The sequence below is a fragment of the Saccopteryx bilineata genome, chromosome 3 (genome assembly GCF_036850765.1).
Source record: "Saccopteryx bilineata isolate mSacBil1 chromosome 3, mSacBil1_pri_phased_curated, whole genome shotgun sequence".
Lineage (NCBI taxonomy): Eukaryota > Metazoa > Chordata > Mammalia > Chiroptera > Emballonuridae > Saccopteryx > Saccopteryx bilineata.
This window is the reverse complement of record NC_089492.1, coordinates 270,257,093-270,272,198: the sequence shown is the minus strand read 5'-3', so window position 1 is coordinate 270,272,198 and position 15,106 is coordinate 270,257,093. Positions and strand designations below refer to the sequence as shown.

The 15,106-nt window shown below is 37.9% G+C and overlaps 1 protein-coding gene across 16 annotated transcripts in view; it reads right to left on the bottom strand.

Moving 5' to 3' along the window:
• Positions 1 to 15,106, bottom strand: part of PUM1 (pumilio RNA binding family member 1) — a 146,025-nt gene that overhangs the window by 60,960 nt on the left and 69,959 nt on the right. For 9 of the 16 annotated variants that reach the window (XM_066269836.1, XM_066269835.1, XM_066269838.1 and 6 more), the window contains 2 exons: positions 9,150 to 9,316; positions 6,956 to 7,226 (listed from right to left, as the gene is read on the bottom strand). The exons of the other annotated variants lie outside the window; for them this stretch is intronic. In XM_066269836.1, the coding sequence (XP_066125933.1) occupies positions 6,956 to 7,226; positions 9,150 to 9,316 (438 nt within the window). The remainder of the gene's footprint in view (positions 1 to 6,955; positions 7,227 to 9,149; positions 9,317 to 15,106) is intronic. 16 annotated transcript variants of the gene reach the window in all.

The following is a 15,106-nucleotide window of genomic DNA, read 5'->3' as shown; positions in this document are numbered from 1 at the left end:
TCCTCCCTCAAAGATCTCTGTTGTGGGTGTTGATAGTCCTATTTTCTGCTGCTTTGTTTAATATATAGTGTTTCCTTTATTCTTCCTACCTCAATGCCCCACTCATATTTCAGGCTGGGACCTACTTCTAATTTAGAGCTCTCTTTCCCCCTTTTGCCAACTTCTATTATGAATCTACCTTTGCCACCCAGCTTAGTGTATCCCAAGGTTCTCTTTACCTAGCCATAGTCGTAGAGCTCCAGGGAAAAGCACCCTGGTCTCATCTCTCCAGGCAGAGGAGAACAGAAGCTCCATATCCACACATGCTGCAGATGGCTTTTCCAGTCTACCTGAATCATTACCAGCTAGAAGCAGCAGTCATTGGGACTCGGACGTGAACTGCAAAGTATACAATTGTGACAATTCCAGTGCCATGCAGACTTTTCCTGGATGTGGACTTTTCCTGGACTCCTGCTCCTTGTGACAGCTCCTAACAGACTGAACTGGGGTTAGGTTGCATTTTTCAGGGATTTGGCATGGTGTTGGGGCCAACTTGGACTTGGTGAACATGTTAAGGACACTACTCTTTTATGGATTCTTGCTGTATTGGCCAAGAATTTGCTTAAAGGCTTTAATCACTGTAAAAAAAAAATAGAAGACTAGATAAAGAAGATGTGGCACATATATACCATGGTATACTATTCAGCCATAAGAAATGATGACTTCGGATCACTTACAACAAAATGGTGGGATCTTGATAACATTATACTGAGTGAAATAAGTAAATAAGAAAAAAACAAGAACTGCAGGATTCCATACATTGGTAGGACATAAAAACGAGACTAAGAGACATGGACAAGAGTTTGGTGGTTATGGGGGGGCGGGGGGAGGGAAGGAGGGAGAGGGGGAGGGGTGGAGGAGGGGCACAAAGAAGACTAGATAGAAGGTGGCCGCGGACAATCTGACTTTGGGTGATGGGTATGCAACAGAACTGAATGACAAGATAACCTGGACATGTTTCCTTTGAATATATGTACCCTGATTTATTGATGTCACCCCATTAAAATAAAATTTTATTTATAAAAAAAAAATTAAGCATGTCCTTCAATTATGATAAGCAAACCATATTAACATATGTGACTTGACCTAATCACCAATAGAAATCACATATTTTCATGTTACTTTGTGATTGTTAGACATCTGAAAAGCTTGTTAGCATTCATTAAGGTAGTACACCTTTTCTGTGCACTATATAATAAAGCATACCCATGATTAAATTTGTTGTTAAATACTTTTATAGATATTTTCATATAATTAGTTTCCTGTCTAACCTTTACACTCTCCATCTTAAAACATTATTCTGAGAATTCAATCCACAGATCTCACTGCTAAGGGGTTCACAACACAGAAAAAGGAATCCCTGCTCTAAATAAACCTAGAAAGGTTAAATTTATGATGAAAAGTAACTAAATAAGTACCATTAAGTTTGGAATGAACAAAATTTAAATGATTTTTTCTGTATTTTGAGTCTGCTCTATATTATATATCTCAATATAAGCAGACATGAACAGTTTTATGAAACCAACTTACTATACCCAATCAAAACCCTGATTTACCGGAAATAAGTCACAAGAAGGAATTATTTCATCAATTTCCAAACCAGATCCCCTCGTAAAATCACAAATAAAGCTACCCTACCAATTATAGCAAATAACTCAAAACCAAAAAAATAGCCTTAGTCTTAGATTCTTGTTTAAAAAGCGCCAAAATAAAAGAGCAGAATGTACAAAAAAATATGGGCCATACTGATGCCTGGTTCAATGCTCACAATCATTGTCTGGGACACAGGCCTGGCTCTCAAGGCCTGTGACCTGGACTCAGTAGCAGATATCCATCTCCTTTCCCCTTTCCATGTACCTACTGCTCTGGTCAGCCTATAACCACACCACAGTCATTTCCATCTCTACACCTTGACTCCTTTAACTGCAGCAATATACACTCCACCTGTCTTTTAAACTAGATCTATGCAACCTTGGTTCTCATCGAGCCCTCCCTCATCTGACAGCATTCCTGCACAAAGAACTGCTACAGTTCCTCAACTGTTCCACAACTGTATCATGTATGATGGCCTTCTGATGAATGCTAGTTCTGTCCACTGTAGGCAAAACCTAAGGTTCCTGGAAGGACACTATCATCAACAGTTAACTGATTAATGTAGGTATAAGAATATCTGAAACTGTTACTAAACTAACACTCGGAACAAAAAAACTAAAACATAATAATTAAGTCATTCCTTCTTAAAATATCCTGTCATTGCCTAGAAAACAGCACACACAGCAAAGTCGGTAAGACACAACACTATCTATGCAATCTCACTTTTTTCAGCCTCAACTATCCTGTGACTGCTTCTAAATTACCTACCAAACACATATCTGTTAATTTCTAATTTGAAGCCTTTAACTTTACCATTTCCTCCACTGTAATTTTTATTCTTTTCCTGATATAAGCAATTCTTCCAAAGCCCAGCTCAAGATTCACTTCCTTTGGCCCTGCATTTGGACATCCTGGGTTCAACTCCAGTCAGGGCACACAAGAGAAGTGACCATATGCTTCTCTCTTTCTCTCCCTCTCTTATTCTCTTGCAGCCAGTGGCTTGACTGGTTCAAGCATCGGCCCAAGGTGCTGAGGATAGTTTGGTTGGTCCAAGTGTCAGCCTTAGGCACTGAAGATAGCTCAGTTGATTCAAGCATCGGCCGCAGAAGGGGATTGCCAGGTGGGTCCTAATTGGGGCACATGCAGGAGTCTCTCTACCTCCCCTCCTCTCACTTTAAAAAATATTTACTTCTTTTAGCCCTGGCCAGGTAGCTCAGTTGGTTAGAGCATCGTCCCCATAAACCAAGGTTGTGGGTTCGACTGCTGGTCAGGGCACATATAAGAATCAACCAATGAATGCATAGATAGTGGAACAATAAATCAATGTTTCTCTCTCAAAATAAGTAAATAAAAAGATTCACCTCTTTCATATGTCCTTCCTTCCCCAGAGAACAGAGTATGTTCTCCCTTGTCTAAGGTTCTAGGACACGGGCCTGAATGAGCTTATCACCTGTTATCAAGTACTTCCTTGCACTATTCAAATGACCAAATGATTCACAATAACTAAACCAGGGGTCCCCAAACTATGGCCCGTGGGCCACATGCGGCCCCCTGAGGCCATTTATCTGGCCCCTGCTACACTTCTGGAAGGGGCACCTCTTTCATTGGTGGTCAGTGAGAGGAGCATAGTTCCCATTGAAATACTGGTCAGTTTGTTGATTTAAATTTACTTGTTCTCTATTTTAAATATTGTATTTGTTCCCGTTTTGTTTTTTTACTTTAAAATAAGATATGTGCAGTGTGCATAGGGATTTGTTCATAGTTTTTTTTATAGTCTGGCCCTCCGATGGTCTAAGGGACAGTGAACTGGCCCCCTGTGTAAAAAGTTTGGGGACCCCTGAACTAAACTGAGACCATTCCATTCATGAAACATATGCTTGGCTAGAGGTAAGAACAAAAAAGTGAACCGGTTTATAATATGCAGTCCACAGATCTGTGATGTCCTTAAAAGTTATACAAAAAATTTGTTATCAAAGGAATTATGTACATTTTTTTTTATAAGAGAACCATGGTTTTTGATCACATAGCAATAAAGCGCTATTAAAAAGGTTAAATAGCCTGACCAGGTGGTGGCGCAGTGGATAGTCGGACCGGGATGTGGAGGACCCAGGTTCAAGACCCCGAGGTCACCAGTTTGAGTGCGGGCTCATCTGCTTTGAGCAAAGCTCACCAGCTTGGACCAAGGTCGCTGGCTTGAGCAAAGGGTTACTCGGTCTGCTGTGGCCCCACACATATGAGAAAGCAATCAAGGAACAACTAAAGTGTCACAACGAAAAACTGATGATTGATGCTTCTCATCTCTCTCCATTCCTGTCTGGCTGTCCCTATCTATCCCTCTCTCTGTCTCTGTAAAAAAAAAAAAAAAAAAAAAAAAAAGATTAAATACTGATCCAGGAGATAAATTTCTTAAATTTTATACAGATCTAGTTATCTGTATGAGACACAAGCTAATGGGTTAGATCTAGAAAGACTCATATACTAGAATATATGCTAGGCTTCAAAGTGGCCTCTAGACCTCTTAGAAGGCTAATTTCAAATTTTAGTTTTGGGAAGCATATTAACTTTGAGAAATGTTCTGAGATAGTATAAAAAGGGAAAAGGTTTCTTCAAAACTTGGTCTGCTAAAACAAAGCAGAGGACACTGAGAGGACAAGACCCAAACCTTACCCCCCAAGGAGCTTATAATCTAGCAAGAGCTATAAAAAAAAAAAAAATCACGACCCAAAGAAGAACAAGGTGACTCCTTCTCTAAAACAAAATACAATACACTACAGAGTTTAAAGGAGACAGACCTGAAAATTTTTTGATTTGGAGATTAAGGTAGGTAATAGCACTGCACCTTAAAGAATGAGGAACGATTTAATTAGTAGAAATGGAAAGGGGAATAAAATATAATGAAAAGCAAAAAGGTAAAAAAGGAGGGATAAAATGTAAGAACACACACTATTTCCAATAGAAAAATGATCCTTCCTTCTTAACAACTACTGGCTTTTAGGTAGGAGCCTTTGGGAAGTTAAAAGGTTTTTAAGGTATTTGGGAGTCTAGAGTCAAAGGTTCCCATGCATGCTATTTGAATCCCCAGAATGAGAATGTGTAAAACGATCTACTCAATAAAGCAAGAATTACGGGCCCTTGGGATAAGCAACAATGATATGATATGATGGCGGTACCTCTGTGTAACAACACCCTTTATTGCAACAACCAAAACATGTATAAAAGGAACCAGAACCCAACAACAGTTAAACTTTCAAAATAATAATGTTCACTTTCAAAAACTGCTGAAATGGGATTCATGATGAAGGCACCATAGGTTTTATAAAATTGAGCAGGTATTGTGTTTGATATAATCATGCTAAACTACTTCTGGGTGCACGAAACTATATTTCTGTTTAAGTTCTAATTACCCAGCCCTGCAAATATTTTGTAAAAAATTGAAACCAGAGATCAATAAATCAAAAGAGAATCCCAATTCTGATTATGAAGTAAAGAACAACTAAATGAAAGATAATCAGATTTTCACTCATCAGGTTGGAGACAAGTATTTCTTAAATAACAAGCAAAAAGGTAAGATTGGGAATAGAAGCTAAGAACCCAAAATGGCCACAGTTCTTAGGAAAAATTCAGAACAAAAAAAGTAAAAAAATTCAGATAAAACTTCTTGATATTAAGTTAAAGGATCTGATTAGGAATGGCCTGCACTCACAAACCTAAATTTAGATAAAGAAATTGCCAAATTAATTTTCTAAGCTGGACAAGTTGAAGTCTACACAATAATATCATTTCCCTATATTTGCTGGTGTGGCACAAAATATTCTGTAGTGTATCTTCAGCATCTGAACTAATTTCTGGCTTCACAAAAAAGTGCTGTTTTGAGGATTCCCATTGTAAAAAAGGGGGGGGGCAAAACCACAAAAGACGATTATTTCTTATAAAGACAGTAAGAAACATAGAAAGCTAATTCTTATGGAGAAGTGGGCAGAGCTAATGGAAAGTACAGGAAGAATAATGTACACCTTCAGTTTATTCTCTCTAAAAGAAGAGTCTAGAAATAAATCTAACATACCAATCTGATATGAGCACAGAGCATATGCACATCATATGCTCTGTGGGGGATTTCATTTTGTAAACTTCATATGATTAACCTCATTATCCAGTCTTCTATTAATCAAAACTTATTTAAAATCAGCTATTTATAACAACAACTAAAGGAAAAGGATGGTACAACTGATCTCAAAAGATCACAGCCAATATCCACATAGACTAAACTTCAAAATGAGATATAAATCTTTCAAACCTATAAATTTAATTTATGTTCCAGTCCAAAATTAAGGCCAATCAAAAATTCATGGCCCATCAAATGGCTTCCAGCCATAGGGGAAGTCATGGTACTTAACAAAATCAGGAAGCTACCAGTCTCCTTTTAATAATTCAGACAACTAATTTTCCTTTAAAAAAATTTCAAGACTCAGTAAACCCTAAAGTTAGTTGTACAATGCCTTCAAACCCAGAAGGCACACATGCAGTATTTTCCAGAGATTTATGAATAAAGGAGCCAAGTAATTTCACTGTAGATTTTATGTTGAGTGATATGTATTTTCCCCTTAATGACATTCTCTTTTGAATGGTTCTAACTTTCAAAGTGCAGTAACTCACTTATTTATAAGATATAACTAGCCTGGCCTATGGTGGCACAGCAGACAAAGCGTTGACCTGGAACGCTGAGGTCACAAGTTTAAAATTCTGGTCTTGCCTGGTCAAGGTACAGTTAAGGTATGTAGGAGAAGCAACTACTACGAACTGATGCTTCCTGTTTCTCTCTCTCTCTCCCCTCTCTCTCTCTAATACCTCATTACATAAAATCTTTAGAGGAGAATGTTTAAAAGAATAAAAAAGATATAACTAATAAGATGATCTAGCACTAGACTCTTGACAATGGTAGATAACAGAGTTTGTACTATTTTAAAAGGAAAACAAACCAACAGCATCATAATCACATTACTCTTCAGAGAGATTAAGTTAGTATCCAAGACAATTGTGTTACAAGAGGCACAGGCCTCAACCTCGCCCACTCTCCAGGCTAGGGGGAGAGGAGCCACAGGAAATACTCATAGAGGAACGTGGTCTCTTGCCAAGAACAAGAGAATCAGCTTCCTGAGGGGAAGATACTGAGGCTCAGTAAACCCACACGTCTGCTGGACTAAGGAAGGCTGGCTATTAACAGCTTAAAATAAAGCCACCCTCCTCCCATTCCCCCATTCTTAGTTACTTAATAATGTGCTGGCTAGAAGGAGAATAGAGAGAGTGACAGAGACACACACAGTACCTGTTGTTGAGAATTGTAGTCAAAAAGTCCCACAGTTGCTGCTGCTGAGTCCACAGGTACCTGCGTGCCTGAATAATCAAACTGAAGAGGCTCCATGCCCACATGTTCCATGGGGTCCAAGGGGACACTCTGGGACTCCATGTTAGAGAAATCCTCCACAGGCTTGGCACCATTGGTGCTGGTCAGCTGGGCTAAGCCCTCAGAACCATTCTGGTTTGGACCCAGAAGATCCACTTCATTAGCAGAGTTCTGGCAATTACCAGGGGTACGGCTAAACAGAGAAAGTAAAGGGCATTAAACCTTATTTTGAGCGGGAAGGGACACTACAGCAACCTAAGTTTAAGGACAATGTCCATACATAGCTTATTATCAACAGTACTTAGTTTCCACAAAACAACCAAGACCATTTACGGTGCTTCCATGTTACAGCCTATAAAATGACTCTTTGCTTGCCTTCCCACCACGACCCACACATTAAATTTACACTTACTACTATTATTCACAATTTCTTTAACAAGGGATTCAGATTTGAGGAACACTGGGTGAACTGAAAAAATCGCTACCTGTAGCATCCATGAAAACAGAGATCCAAAATGCAGATAGCAAAATATGCTCCCCAAAATCAACATCTTTTTAAACATAGAAAAATGGAAAAATAATTCCTAAAGGTTAAGTTCCACATCTGAGAATGATTCTCTTTAAAAAATAAAAAATTATTTTTTGTATTATCTGGATATATTGGCCAATGCTAAAACTGTCTTCCCTTCTAACAAACCAGAAGCAGCCGACCATTACAAAATAATACCAAAAAAATTTTTTTCCCATTTTCTACCATACCCCTTGGCTAAGGAGATAACTCTAAGAACTAAAAATAATATGAAGATATGATTTATCATCCAAACCAGGACACTTCTAAGAGCAAAAAAGGGCACTATTAACAAATCTCCTGGGACACAGTACTGCCCTGGGTTTCCCAGGACACAAGATCACTCTATGTAAAAGGACTGCAGGACTACGAGTCCAAATTAGACTAATACAGAATACTATTATAATCTAGTCAGGAGTGTAGACTATGTTCTATGCACTTCATCTCTAAAAGAAATCCTATAACTGGTACAAATTAAATCTATTGTTATGTTCCTTGACATGCATAAGCCTTACCACCACCACCTACCCTGAAGTCAAATACCAGAAAACCCTGCTATAGGCTGCTTGAAATTCAGGATGGAGAGGCTACTCAAACTCATCTGAAAGAACTGAGCTAACTCTTTATATCTCTGTGCTTCAAATTTCTTGGAAGGATTAATTCATTATTTACAAGATACTAAAACTAGATAAGAAATATCAAACAATTGAACACCTTTACAATGATCCAAAAAAAATTTTTTTTTTAAGTTTGGTAGATGTTAGGATTAGATATACGTGTACGGTTAGACATACACATATTAGCTTTCAACTAACTTAAAACTACTCAAAATTATAGTCTCTATCTGTACATTGCTGGCTGAGAATTTTTAGATTTTTAAAAGTATACACCATCACTAAAGGTTACTTAAATAAATGAAGAACACTTGTCAAATCATTTTTAATACCATGTATATTAAATTATAGGTTAAAACTGCAAATTAATCATGACCAGAGATGGAATGAGAGGCATCCAAGGAAGGGGTGTGTTTCGGAAAAGTCATTTAAGCTGCATCTCTGGTTCATCAAAATGAGAAAAATGAGACCTGACCACCTACTTCAAAGTGAGCTTGAGAGTCTCAAATAAGTTCTCAGCTGTTTTCCCATCTACTCTAACATGCCAGAGAGATATGACAAATTGCCATTAGTAACATGGTTTCTCCCAGGACAGTGACTTGGGAGAAACTTGGGGAATGTTCCAAGGTACCCATTTCAGGTAACTTTGATATTTGAGAATCATGAAATGCTCTTTATGGGACCAATCTGCAAATTATAAAGCCCTATATAAATGCAAAATCTGTTGTTTTGGCAAAATACCAGTCATTGACAGTTCTTAGAAAATTCCACCTTACTTGTTTATTTATAATCTTTGTAGTATGGCCTACACTAGACTGAATTCTTAAAAAGGACACATAAGGAGGGAAAAAGAAAACTAAAATCAAAATAAAACTAAATCAAAATAAAAATCCACAGCCCCCATTAAAAAATCAGAAGTGTAAAACATACAAACCTAAAATCTTTGACGTCTGCGTCAATCCCATTCTGCACTGGTAAACCATTGGTCTTGTCCATCACATCACCCTCCTCCTTCAAATCTCCTAGCTTATCTCCATCAAACGTACCCTTGTTCTTCTTTTCACTTTTGTCGTTTTCATCACTGTCTGCATCCCTTGGGCCCTGTTTAAAAAATAGCTTCAGCTTCACTAATCATCAACTAATGATAGGGCAACCACTGTGAACACCAGACTACACTAGATGCTATTAGAACAAGATAGTGTCTGTACCCTTATTGAGACATTACAACTAATTAACAGACAACACAGAGGCAGGAACACTGCAGAAAGTCTTGCCAAATGTGGGAGACAGACAGACATTTATTTATGTTACAGAGTTTAGGACAGTCGTACCATGCCCAATGTCCCACCATCCCATTTTCTTTCCTTTCTACCAAAAGCCTGGCCAAAACTTTATATCTCTGGGTTCCACTTCTCAAATCTAATTCTGTGTAACAGCATGTTCTAAGAAGCTCAAGGGATGGCAGCTAATAGTATAACTGGAAAAGTGCTAAATGTACCAAAAAAAAAAATCTGTTTCACCACTGCCTATGTAGTAAACTCCTCCCTTACTTCTGAATATTGAGCTAAGTGTCCAACATCATTTCAATTAAACTTCTGTTATGTCAGCATATATGCCCTACCAATTTGCACTCCCCCCACCCCTCAGATCCACCCTATACCTCATATTTCATTGCATCACTAATTCACCAATTACCTTTAACTTTAACTTTTTAAATCCTTCATAACATGTTAAATCTAGCTGTGAAATTCTTTCACCATAAGTGTTTCTCTGTTGTCATCTTTTTTCTGCATCTGCCTGTCCCTCACCCAGATTATTTTGAGACTACATGGAAGCACGTTTCGTTGAATCACACATTGAATCACTATGCAACAGAATTTAGCTCTGAAGTGTTTCAAACTATGAATAATGAAAGACTGGACCTAAAAGAATTGATGTGGTGCCAAGCATGCTGATATCCTGTTTTCTAAGGAAATTAAATCTGTCTCCTCTTACTAACACCCTAAGTTAAGACCTGAACATATAAAACAAATGTGCCTTGATTTCCAAAAGGGGGGAAAGATTTAATATTGTGACTTGACGTGGTATACAGCTTGGCACAATCTTACCGAAGGGTAAACTAACTCTTGTTTTTGTCAAAGTAGAGAGAGGCAACCTCACTTGCTCCCACCACCGACTTCTGTTTTAATGAAGAAAGAAATATATCTAGATCAAATTAAAGCTCCTGGTAAAAGGCAAAATCCAATCAGAAGAAGGTAAGAGCTGCTGCACAGCATTTCCAGTCACACAACCAAAACTGGGGAGAGATCAATAATGGAGGCTGAAGGAGCGGATACTCGGTTGTGAACGGGTAGGCCTACAAATGCAAAATTTTTAAAAAGTGCTCTCAGAGTAGTCTTAAAGACCTCTGGCCCAGACAGGGGGGGCTCATGTACCTCAACATGCTTAGACCTTTCAACTACCAGTTCAGAGCCCATTGTGCTTTCAAAATCATTCTCTGTTCAATTGCAAAACAGGAAAAGAAAGATGTCATGGCTAATATGAACAAAGAAACATATAGAAGAGGGAACTTGAAAGGATACACAACTTAGTTTCATGTGGCATCAAGATGATAAATTACAGTTTTGGCAGCCATTGAGATGTGACTTTCACAGCAGAATCTTCAAAGTGTAAGATTGTTAGTGGTTCAAAGGAGTGAATGACAACCAATTGGGCACCACACTGAGATCCCAAAACAGAGATAAAAATATGACAGGATTCTGAAGACAGAAAGATGTTTCAAAATGTCCAGAGACAACAGCTCTCTCCTACTACAAAGGTAAAATTTATCTTTGAAAATGAAATTTCATGAAGATGAACATTTATGACATACTTTTCTGTACTTCGGTCATATTCCAATACTAAGTCTACTTAAGAGGAAAGAGTTCACTGTGTATTTTTTTTTTCATATCCCCAGCATTAAACACAGTGCCTTGTAGAAGTTTAAAAACTATGACAAAGAAAACTGAATACTCGGCCTGACCTGTGGTGGCGCAGTGGATAAAGTGTCGACCTGGAACACTGAGGTCGCCGGTTCAAAACCCTGGGCTTGCCTGGTCAAGGCTCATATGGGAGTTGATGCTGCCTGCTCCCTCCCCCTTCCTTCTCTCTCTCTCTAAAAATTAATAAATAAGTTTTTAAAAAATTTAAAAAAAGAGAGAACTGAATGATCAAAAAAATTCCTGTAAAACTGAACTGCTAAAAGAAAGCTCCTCCCACTGTCTTTATCATTAGATAAGAATCCTGGAGGTGGACACAGCCTGAGCAGGTGGTGGCGCGGTGGATAGAGCATCGTACTGGGACGCAGAGGACTCAGGTTCAAAACACTGAGGTCACCAGCTTGAGCGTGGGTTCATCTGGTTTGAGCAAAGCTCACCAGCTTGAGCGTTAAGGTTGCTGGCTTGGCTTGAGCAAGGGGTAACTTGCTCTGCTGTAGCCCCCAATTCAAGGCACATATGAGAAAGCAATCAATGAACAACTGAGGTGCCAAAATGAAGAACTGATGCTTCTCATCTCTCTCCCTTCCTGTCTGTCTGGTCCCTACCTATCCCTCTCTCTGTCTCTCCGTCTCTGTCACAAAAAAGAAAGAATCCAGGAGGTGGACACAGATAACAAACAACTCCAAGTGAATTAGATACCATCAATGTCAATAATAGATAGAATATTAGAAGGATCATCCAATCAACACACCTAATACATCTTCCACAAGATACTGGCTCAGGAAGAGCAGTTTTACTCCAATTTCTCACAAGTCCAAGGCTGTGCAAAAATGGGAAGACAATGGTATGAAATAGTAGGAAGTTTCACCAACAAGCAAGAAATCTGGTGACACAGAGATTCACCAAATCAATGCTCTGGTTATCTTTCTTTCCTCAGTGACCCTTTACAAGGGCTTGCTGAGAAGCTGCTCAGCCAGCTGGAAGCCAACTGCTCTGACCTGGAAACTTGGCCACTGATACTTACATTCTCAATTATACTGCCAAAGGCCAGGCTTGCAAAGGTAATCCCGGGGTGGGCTGCTTTTCACCAATAGTATACAGTCCATTCAAGTAAAATATAGCTACCTGGTTTTCTACTATGAATAGGTTATTAAAGCCTCAGCAGAAGAGGAGTTTCCTTCTATTTGAAAGTGGGGGCTCAAAGGAAGACTTCATTTCTTGATGTGGATGCATGGATATATTTATTTTGCAAAAATTCATGACGATGAACATTTATGACTAATGTACTTTTCTATATGTAGGTCACATTCCAATAATAAGTCTACTTAAAACGAAAAGAGTTCTGTAAATCATCAACTGCCTTAAATGAAAATAGTTGACAGGAAGTCTGATTTCTGAATGGTAACAAGAGTCAAAAGTCTATTAAGAGAATACAGGGTTCAGGATCACAAAAATGGTCTCTAAGAAATGTAAAGGCCCTACACAGAGGAGGGGTATAAATGGAGTGGTACATTTTATGGAATTTAAAAACTGACTTTTAAATATTTGAGATAAGGTATCCATAACTACATGGTATTTAAGAAAGTACTGACTCAGATTGCAGAGTCTATATTCTATCTTAAGGCTAACACTGGTCACAGGACTTTGGGCAGGTTATTAAATGTGCACCTTAATTTTCTCATTTCCAAAACAGGGATAATTTTGTTTAAAACAGACTAGTTACAAACATCAATGAAATAATAAATGTACGAAAGTTTTATAAAGTATAAATTATTTTATGCAAAGGTTATATATTAGCAAAAGCTTTGCACTAGGACAGTATTTCTTACGTAATAGTATCTATATTAAGATTAAAATTTTAAATGCCTCAATTAAGTACTTTAACTCTAATATAAGTGTACAGTCAATCTGACCCTACCAGGGACACTGTCATTTTCACAATGTAATGGCTCTATGATTAGTGTTGGGTATCACAATCCTTCTAAAATTTACAAGTGTCTGGGCTTGCTCCCAGAGATTCTGACTTAATTGGTTTGTACAGGTTCCCACAAATGTTATAAACAGTTCTCCAGAAACACCAATAAACAGTCAGAATTGAGAACCACTGTAATTAAATCCAATATAAAATCATAAAGGCAGAATTTTTGTTTTGCTTTTTTGTTACACATCACCTAGTACATAATAGTACTTGAAACATCTATTAGCTAAAGGAGAGAAAAAACAAAAAAGGAGTAATAGCATCTTTTTATTGAGTGTTTCAATGTTAACCTAAACCTGCAGTACTCAAATACAGGCTTCAGTGAGTGTTCAAAATGCAAGTGGCCAAGCCCAATCAAAATCTCAAGAGTGGGGCCAAGAAGAGTTCTGTGAGACCCCAGCTCTCCAGAGGCAGAGAAATATGTTCCACTGCTAGATATTAAAGAATCGAGAGCAGACAGACAGAAGAACCATACTTTGTAGAGATCATAGTACATCCACTTATGGTTCAGCTTCCTCAAAAGCCTGATATAACAGGAGGAATATTTTAGAGAATATCTTTTAATCATGAGTGACGAAAGAGAAATGAGAATTTAATTTCTTCTCCTATTGTAGTGATCCTACCACCAAGTCCAAATGGAAGAAGTTACATTCAATGAAATTAGTAATTTTCCTCCCCTTTCTAAAAAGGAATATTTAACATATCTGTTTGACACACTGAGTCCAGAAACCACAACATTAACTAAAAAAGTGGCTTCTCCTGTATATACTTGTCTGTTTTTTACAAAAAACTGAAATGTCGATTTCCCTTCAAGTTTAGCAGTGTAGTCCTGGCCAGCTTGCTCAGTGGATAAAGTGTCATCCCAGTGCACCAAAATGTCACGGGTTCGATCTCTAGTCAGGCCAGTACAAGAAGCAATCAATGCATGCACAACTAAATGGAATAACTAAGGGAACAATGATTTGGTTCATCCCCCACTCTCCTCTTTCTCTCTTTCTTCCCTCCTCCCTTTCTCTCAAACAACTGGAAAATTTTTTTAAATATATATTAAAGTTCAGTTTATTACTCCACCAGTAATGAAAAAGTTTTAATATTAAAAAATAAGTAAAAGTTTGAAATTACTAGCCACGTGAATTCCTCTTTTAAAATAACATATTACCTATTGTGAGGAACTCAACTAGTAAGCAAGCAGTATGGCGTAACAGAAAGCAATTACACTGAAGAACTGAAATTAGAACAAAGTTTGAATCCAGGTGTCATCACTTCCCTTCCAAGCCTCATTTTTTTTCATCTATAAATTCATAGGGCCAAAAGTTACCTCAAAGGGCTGTTTCAAGGATTAAGTAAGGCAATTCATTTAAATGCAATTCTTTAAAAAATATATTCTTAGCACTATTTTATCCAACTTTCATTTTTTACCACTACCTTCTTTAAACACACCCATCCTTACCTCTACTACCCCGGAGTTTCAAAATCCTAAACCTCTCATGTCTTCCCCCCAGAAAGAAACTGCTATAACTCTAATTTTTAGACTCTTTGTCCCACTGATTCTTCTGAGATATGTGTACAGAATCTAGCCACCACCAACTGCATTTCATCAAATCTGAGACACCATCAATTTATGAGACATATGATCATTTTATGTGCTGCTAAAGGAAATCACTGGCAATTAAACTATGACAACTATCATTTGGAAAATGTACCCCACCTTCAAAATGAACAAAGTAAGGTGTGTACTTTAGAAAGAGTGGAACTCAAAATATCCCAGGCACTGCTTATATGATCACCAAATTCCTGGTACGCAGAAAGCAAAAAATAGCATTTCCTTCTGCTGTGCAACCACCAAATACAGGAGAAAAAAAGAAAACAGACCTTAACTGTGCAGAATAGTATTTGCTATTACAGAAATAAAAACCAAAAATAGGTTTTCTACAA